Raw genomic sequence first — 9,246 nt, forward strand, 5'->3', positions numbered from 1 at the left:
AGTTCTTTACTGTAATATAGAACGTTCCATATCTATCTAATCTATAGTCCTTTAATTGATACAAACGTTCCATATCTATCTATCCTCGAGTCCTTTATTGTAATATAGAACGTTCCATATCTATATATCTAGAGTCCTTTATTGTAATATAGAACGTTCCATATCTATATATCTAGAGTCCTTTACTGTAATATAGAACGTTCCTATCTATCTATCCAGAGTCCTTTACTGTAATATAGAAAACGTTCCATATCTATCTATCCAGAGTCCTTTACTGTAATATAGAACGTTCCATATCTATCTATCTAGAGTCCTTTATTGTAATATAAACATTCCAAATCTATCTGATGTTGTACTCTTTCCTGTGTGCTGCTTATCTTGTCACAGCACTATGAGCTCCAGTTGAGATGCGAGATGACAAGTCAAATTATTGGTAAAAGGATATCTTTGTGTGTTATTTGTTTGACATCATTATCGTTGCCACAAGCAGACTTTCCATCAAAACTCTGGACTCTAGCATTAGGTTACAGCAATGATCTACAGTATATATTAGGATGCCCATTAGCTGTTTGCAAAAGCAGCAGCTGCTCTTCCGCGGGGGCCACACAAAACATTGAAACATGACATTACACAAGAACATTAATAGCCAAGAACAGAACTACATACATTTAAAATAAAGAATAATTAAGGTTTATAAAGAATTTACAGATGCTGGGATCTTAATTTGAGCCAGGAAAATCATCCTGCAGCAACAGGACATTTGAATTGTGATGTGGATTATAATTCATGGACGTTTTTTGTAAGGGGTTGATACATTTTTCATTAGGGCAAATCAAGTCTAAAATTTGAAAAGTGGAAATGACAAACTTTTGAATATAAAAAAAAAATCAAATACACTACAAGTTTGCATTTCCTGTAGTGGAGGGACATTCTCGGCAACAAACGAGTGATCAAATGAAGATTCCTACGTCTGTATTTGGTGTTTCACTGCTCTGCATTAACACTACCAATTGCCTCTCAAAACTCTTCCATCCGATTAATCACATGTTTTAACCTCAAGGACAATATCCATAAAAGTCTCTCTACGACACTGAACATCAACGTTAGGGTAGAGATGAGGCCAGCAATAGACTTGGGGAGTTCAGGCCTCAAGCAATTTTTTGGGGGGGGCTGCATGACTTAATGTTCAAACGTGTGTGTGTGTGTGAGTTTGGTGTGTGTGTGTGTGTGTGTGTGTGAGCAGAGAGAGAGAGAGAGAGAGAGAGAGAGAGAGAGGAGAAGAGAGAGAGAGAGAGAGAGAGAGAGAGAAGAGAGAGAGAGAGAGAGAGAGAGAGAGAGAGAGAGAGAGAGAGAGAGAGAGAGAAGAGAGAGAAAGAAGATTGGGAGAAGGAGAGAGATTGGGAGAGGAGAGGGAGACCAGAGACATCATATGACAACCTAAGCATGTGATGTTATCAGCCGTGAGTAAAGCAGCACTGTCCACTGTTTAGTGAACTTGTTTTCTCCTCTGTCTCTCTCTCTCTCTCTTCTCTCTCTCTCTCCTCTTTCTCTCTCTCTTCTCTCTCTTTCTCTGTCTCTCTCTCTTTCTCTGTCTCTCTCTCTCTTTCTCTGTCTCTCTCTCTTTCTCACTCTCTCTCTCTTTCTCTCTCTCTCTGTCTCTCTCTGTCTCTCTCCGTCTCTAATCTCTGTCTCTCTGTCTCTCTCTCTGTTTCTCTCTCTCTGTCTCTCTCTTTATCTCTCTCTGTGTGATCTCTCTATCTCTCTCTATTCTTTGTCCTCCAAAACAGATCATATCAAATTACATGTACAGGAACATATCCATTGATTATTCAATTCAATTTGCTTTCTCTCTCTCTCTCTGTCTCTCTGTTTCTCTCACTCTCTGTCTATGCTCACTGAGTCTGTACATAGTCAAAGATTTCCTTAATTTTGGGTCAGGAATTCTGCCACTGTGTATTCTCTGTTTAGGGCCAATTTTTTCCAATGTGTCAAGTAATTATCTTTTTTTTATCCCATAATTTGGTTGGGTCTAAATATGTTGCTGTCCTGGAGCTCTGTGGCGTCTGTCTGTCTGTGTTTGTGAATGTAGAGAAAGCATGATTATTCATATCCCTTATCACCCATTCCGTTAATAGTGTACAATCCATTTTTAAATCAGCGATCTTGACCTTTGCGATAACATACCCTTGTCGCAGAGACATCCTCTGAGCAGGAAATACATTACGTTGAGAAATTACCAGCAGGACAGTCAACAATTAAAAGTTAAATTTTGCAGTATGACCTGTAATGATTATCATCCAGACGGAATTAGAACTGCAAGCCGAATTATGACCTCAGACAGGTTCTAACAGAACAACGTGAGTTCAGTTATCCTACAGAACTCAGAACGACAAGCACAGAGAAGAGTAAAAACTGAAAGTCACCGTCGTCAATTGGATTCTTCTCTATTTTCAATTTAAACTTCTACGTTCTGTCATTTAGCACTTCATAATCTCTATATGTTATACTTTAACAAAGCAGCACATTGAATGAGTTCCAATTCTGTACATAAACCTTTGTCAAAACAATCTGAACACATGAGTGTTTGTCTGGAAAAGCGCGCCAAAAAGGAAGGCCTTGATTAATCAACATAGGATGGCCTTGATTAATCAACATTAACCTCTCTCTTCTGTCCCTCCCTCTCTATGTCTCTCTCTCTGTCTCTCTCTCTGTCTCTCTCTCTCTTTGTCTCTCTCTCTCTCTCTCTCTCTCTCTCTCTCTCTCTCTCTCGTCTCTCTCTCCTCTCTCTCTCTCCTCTCTCTCTCCTCTCTCTCTCTCTCTCTCTCTCTCTCTCTCTCTCTCTCTCTCTCTCTCTCTCTCTCTCTCTCTCTCTCCTCTCTCATCTCTCTCTCTCTCTCTCTCTCTCTCTCTCTCTCTCTCTCTCTCGTTCTCGTCTCTCTCTCTCTCCTCTCTCTCGTCTCTCTCTCTCTCTCTCTCTCTTCTCTCTCTCTCTCCCTGTCTCGTCTCTCTCTCTGTCTCTCTCTCTGTCTTCTCTCTCTGTCTCTCTGTCTCTCTTTGTCTCTCTGTCTCTCTCTCTGTCTGTCTCTCTGTCTCTCTTGTCTGTCTCTGTCCTATCTCTCTCTCTTGTTCTCTCTCTCTGTCTCCTTTGTCTCTCTCTTGTCTCTCTCTGTGTCTCTCTGTCTCTGTGTCTCTCGTCTCTCTCTGTTCTCTCTTCTGTCTCTCTCTGTGTCTCTCTGTCTCTCTGTTCTCTGTCTTCTCTCTGTCTCTCTGTTTCTCTGTCTCTCTCTCTCTCTCTGTCTCTTCTCTGTCTCTCTGTCTGTCTCTCTGTCTCAAACCTATGTTCTATTAAAATCGGTTAATAACACTAAAGGATATTTGTCATTCATAATATACAAAATAATCTGTTTAATCTATATCACTAAAGGATCCAGTGGCGTTTAAGATGAATAAGGACAACCTTTTTGTTTGTTATGAGCCTTATTTATATTACAGCATATTGGATGACTGTCATTCATATTCCATTCACCAAGTTGAATGTAACAGCATTAGGCTACTACATAATACTCTAATTGTCCCTGTACACATCATGAGGTTGCTACAACCTGGCCTATGAATGAAAGTTTACAACGTAGGTGCACACAGGTCGAGAGACAAACATAAGGTGATGGACAGTGACACATAGACAGACAGTGGCAGACATTCAATACCGCCTTGCGCGCTCTGATCACGGGTAAACACAGTTTACTTTCATAAGCAGCCGTCTCTCTCTCTGTCTCTCTCTGTGTCTCTCTGTCTCTGTGTCTCTCTGTCTCTCTCTGTCTCTCTCTCTGTCTCTCTCTGTGTCTCTCTGTCTCTCTGTTTCTCTGTCTCTCTCTCTGTCTCTCTGTTTCTCTGTCTCTCTCTCTCTCTCTGTCTCTCTCTGTCTCTCTGTCTGTCTCTCTGTCTCATAACCTATGTTCTATTAAAATCGGTTAATAACACTAAAGGATATTTGTCATTCATAATATACAAAATAATCTGTTTAATCTATATCACTAAAGGATCCAGTGGCGTTTAAGATGAATAAGGACAACCTTTTTGTTTGTTATGAGCCTTATTTATATTACAGCATATTGGATGACTGTCATTCATATTCCATTCACCAAGTTGAATGTAACAGCATTAGGCTACTACATAATACTCTAATTGTCCCTGTACACATCATGAGGTTGCTACAACCTGGCCTATGAATGAAAGTTTACAACGTAGGTGCACACAGGTCGAGAGACAAACATAAGGTGATGGACAGTGACACATAGACAGACAGTGGCAGACATTCAATACCGCCTTGCGCGCTCTGATCACGGGTAAACACAGTTTACTTTCATAGCAGCCACGTTGTATTTGAAGACGTCAAAACTACGAAATAACACATATGGAATCATATAGTAAGCAAAAAAAGTGTTAAACAAATCAAAATGTATTTTAGATTCTTCAAAGTAGCCACCATAACGCATTAGTAAACCTGCTACAATTACACAGTAATGTTACAATGTATAGTGAGTAAGCAGTTACACCGGCAGGCCCCGGTGGCAATAAATTAGTAAAACCAAAAGCTTACCTTGACTTGGAAGAGTTCCAGTGTTGTGTTGGAAAGTCATAACCAATTAGGTAACATTGCATCCCTCTGTTTGACCAGGGTGTTTGGGTAGGCTAAACTAGCTAGCTGTATTTGCTAGCTAAATACGTGAAACTGAAAGGAGAAAAAATGGACAATCTCTCTCAGTCTCTCTCTTGCTTCTCCTTCATTTTGGAAGAAATTAATTTGTTCAAAACTGTTCAACTATTGTCTTCTCCCTCTTAGAGTCAACTACTCACCACACTTTATGCACTGCAGTGCTAGCTAGCTGTAGCTTATGCTTTCAGTACTAGATTCATTCTCTGATCCTTTGATTGGGTGGACAACAGGTCAGTTCATGCTGCAAGAGCTCTGATAGGTTGGAGGACATCCTCCGGGAAGTTATCATAATTACTGTGTAAGTCTATGGAAGGGGGTGAGAACCATGAAGCTAGCTGTCCTCCGGCTACACCATAGCGCTACCCTACAGAGTGCTGTTGAGGCTATTGTAGATCTTAATTGCAAAATATTGTGTTTCAGTAAAAAAAATTGTGACGTGTTAATATTTATTATAGTTTTATCTAAAAAGGATAACTTTATAAATGTTTTTTTTGTTTTTTTTGTATAAAATTCACTGAGGAGGATGGTCCTCCTCTTCCTCCCCTGAGGAGCCTCCACTGAAAGGATATTTTTATTTTCTAACATACTGGATTTGATTCCTTTATAACAAACTAAAGGATCTGTTGACTAAAATAATGTATAATTGTTTAACGTTTCTCCATTGAATCATTGGCTGTATATTTGAACCAATCTGTGTGATTCTGTGATTGCCATATAGAAGGCCTACATACTATTAGGAAACAACAGTATGTCATTGATGTTGTCCATCTGGATGGAGCAACATTATATCAAAACCTTGTGAAACAAGTCAATTTACTTCTGACATGCGCAACAGGGTGCATGGATGAACTGTTTATCAGAGCAAGAAACAAATCACAATTTTTTTTGGTGGTAGGATTTACTCACTTATCTCCCAATCAGTTTTCTCTAAACTTTATTGATGTTTTAATGACGTGTTAAATGAACCGGCAAGGGATCTTTTGAATGGAGGAGACTACAATCGGATTGTCTTATCGTTCACTGAGTCAGCGAAATGTGAGGTGCGCTATTGGGTAGGGAGAGAGCGCAGTGGAGACGAACGGGGAGGTCCAGTCCTGAGTGAATAATGTGTTCTCCAAGAGGCATCATTCCCAAGTTTGGTGAGAATGATCGATCCTTCAGCAGAATCTCATCGAAACACTTTACTTGAGCTGTAGTCCATTACAAGATAAAGAAGTGAATCAACCAAAGGATAGGCGCGCTGCAGTTTATCCAGAATAGGTGCCCAAATTGTGCCGCTAGAAATTTGGATAGAAGCTAGTACGGTATGCCTTGTCGGCTTGACAGTGTTAGTGCTTATCTATAGCCTAATACTGATCCGCACGTTATCAATTACGACCAAGGGCGGCAAATATCGGAAGATCTAAAGATGATTATGAATAGCTCGGACATATTTTGTAATTACAAAGAAGTAAGTAACTTCGCCAACAACTCGTCATGTGTGAACAAGACTCAGTCCTCACCCAGCTTCATCGACCTGGCGACTTTCATGCACATATTCCCGTCCATATACGGCATCCTGTGTACTATAGGAGTGATCGCCAACGGTTTGGTGATATACGCAGTGGCGACATGCAAGAAAAAGATTGTCTCGGACATCTACGTGCTGAACTTGGCCATCGCAGATATGCTCTTCTTGCTRGTGATGCCCTTCAACATTCACCAGCTGGTCCGAGACAGACAGTGGGTGTTCGGGGACTTCATGTGCAAAGCTGTCGTGGTGGTGGATGTTAGCAACCAGTTCACTACCGTGGGGATTGTAACGGTGCTATGTATTGACAGGTAAGTCTCCATCTCTCCAAATTCAATAGGTGTCAGTTTGATCATGACAAAGAGAGGTGTCGAATATAGCATCAATTAGGTCTCCTTCCTCTATTACATTTATGTATTCAGGTAGATATAACCTGGTGTAGGATATGATTATAACATAGTTAGAACCTATACGTTAGTAAGAAGAAGACATTACTGTTATGCAGCTCAAGAGCAGGGATCTAGTGAGCGGATGGTCGGGACCGGAGCGTTATTACAAATTAATTTGTAGACAGACTGCAGATTGACCGCAAGAAGTGCAAACAGATATAATAGTTGACTAAAACATAATCATTTTCAAACCTATAGTACCAGTCAAAAGTGTGGACACACCTGTTCATTCCAGGGTTTTTCTTTATTTTAACTTTTTTCTACATTGTAGAATAATAGTGAAGACATCAAAACTATAAAATAACACATATGGAATCACGTAGTAACCAAAAAAGTGTTTGACAAATCAAAATATATTTTATATTTGAGATTCTTCAAAGTAGCCACCCTTTGCAAAAAGAAAGGAGGACCAGGGCACTTTTCATATAGTTAATTAAAATGCCTTTAATTGTGTTCAATAGAAACAAAGTTGTAAAAAGTAACCTTTGCCTTGATGGCAGCTTTGCACACTCTTGAAATTGTCTTAACCAGCTTCACGAGGAATGCTTTTCCAACCGACTTGAAGGAGTTCCCACATATGCTGAGCACTTGTTGGTTGCTTTTCCCAAACCCTCTCAATTGGGTTGAGGCCGGGTGATTGTGGAGGCCAGGACATCTGATGCAGCACTCCATCACTCTCCTTGGTCAAATAGCCCTTACACAGCCTGGTGGAGTGTTTTCGGTGTAGTAACCCAAAAAAGTGTTAAACAAATCAAAATATATTGCATTTTTTAGATTTTCTCAACCAGCTTCATGAGGTAGTCACCTGGAATGCATTTCATTTCACAGGTGTGCCTTGTTAAAAGTTAATTTGTTGAATTTCTTTCCTTCTTAATGCGTTTGAGCCAATCGGGTTGGGGTGCTATACAGAAGATAGCCCTATTTGGTAATAGACCAAGTCCATATTATGTCAATAACAGCTCAAATCTAATCAAAGAGAAACGACAGTCCACCATTACTTTAAGACTTGAAGGTCAGTCAATGTGGAACATTTCAAGAACCTTGAATGTTTCTTCAAGTGCAGTCGCAAAAACCATCAAGCATTATGTTATGATGAAACTAGCTCTCATGAGGACCGCCACAGGAAAAGAAGACCCATAGTTACCTCTGCTGCAGAGGATAAGTTCATTAGAGTTTTAACTGCACCTCAGATTGCAGTCCAAATAAATGCTTCACAGAGTTCAAGTAACAGACACATCTCAACATGTTCAGAGGAGACTGCATGAATCAGGCCTTTATGATCGAATTGCTGCAAAGAAACCACTGATGGAGTTGGGATGCTTTGCTGCTGACACTGTCCGTGATTTATATATAATTCAAGGTACACTTTACCAGCATGGCTACCACAGTATTGTGCAGCCATACACCATCCCATCTGGTTTGGGCTTAGTGGKACTATCATGTGTTTTTCAACAGGACAATGACCCAACACACCTCCAGGCAGTGTAAGGGCTATTAGACCAAGAAGGAGAGTGATGGAGTGCTGCATCAGATGACCTGGCAATCCACAATCACACAACCTCAACACAATTGAGAGGGTTTGCTTTTCCTTCCAGTGAAGGAAAAGCAGCCAACAAGTGCTCAGCATGTCTGATTACTCCTTCAAGTCTGTTGGAAAAGCATTCCTCATGAAGCTGGTTGAGAGAATGCCAAGAGTGTGCAAAGCTGTCATCGAGGCAAAGGGTGGTTACATTGAAGAATCTAAAATCWAAAATATATTTTGATTTGTTTAAAACGTATTTGGTTACTACATGATTCCATATGTGTTATTTCCCTATTATTCTAAATTCAGCAAAAAAAGAAATGTCCCTTTTTCAGGACCCTGTCTTTCAAAGATAATTTGTAAAAAATCCAAATAACTTCACAGATCTTCATTGTAAAGGGTTTAAACACTGTTTCCCCATGCTCGTTCAATGAACCATAAACAATTCATGAACATGCACCTGTGGAACGGTCGTTAAGACACTAACACTAGCAATTAAGGTCCCAGTTATGAAAACTTAGGACACTAAAGAGGCCTTTCTACTGACTCTGAAAAAAAACGAAAGAAAGATGCCCAGGGTCCCTGCTCATCTGCGTGAACGTGCCTTAGGCATGCTGCAAGGTGGCATGAGGACTGCAGATGTGGCCAGGGCAATAAATTGCAATGTCCGTACTGTGAGACACCCAAGACAGTGCTACAGGGAGACAAGACGGACAGCTGATTGTCCTCGCAGTGGAAGACCACGTGTAGCAACACCGGCAACAGATCGGTACATCTGAACATCACACCTGTGGGACAGGTACAGGATGGCAACAACAACTGCCCGATTTACACCAGGAACGCACAATCCCTACATCAGCGCTCAGACTTTCCGCAATAGGCTGAGAGAGGCTGGACTGAGTGCCTGTAGGCCTGTTGTAAGGCAGGTCTTCACCAGACATCACCGGCAACAACATGGTCTATAGGCAAAAACCCACCGTCGCTGGACAAGACAGGACTGGCAAAAAGTGCTCTTCTCTGACGACATCTCTACAGTAATATCTCTATG

At 40.7% G+C, this 9,246-nt stretch overlaps 1 protein-coding gene across 1 annotated transcript in view; it reads left to right on the forward strand.

The window, feature by feature from the left end:
- Positions 1-5,802: 5,802 nt before the first annotated feature.
- Positions 5,803-9,246, forward strand: part of LOC111967058 (melanin-concentrating hormone receptor 1) — a 10,738-nt gene continuing 7,294 nt past the window's right edge. Inside the window, exon 1 of the mRNA XM_023991961.2 lies at positions 5,803-6,538. Coding sequence (XP_023847729.1) covers positions 6,126-6,538 — 413 coding nt within the window. The 5' untranslated portion in view covers positions 5,803-6,125. The remainder of the gene's footprint in view (positions 6,539-9,246) is intronic.

The sequence above is a fragment of the Salvelinus sp. IW2-2015 genome, linkage group LG8, assembly GCF_002910315.2.
Source record: "Salvelinus sp. IW2-2015 linkage group LG8, ASM291031v2, whole genome shotgun sequence".
NCBI lineage: Eukaryota > Metazoa > Chordata > Actinopteri > Salmoniformes > Salmonidae > Salvelinus > Salvelinus sp. IW2-2015.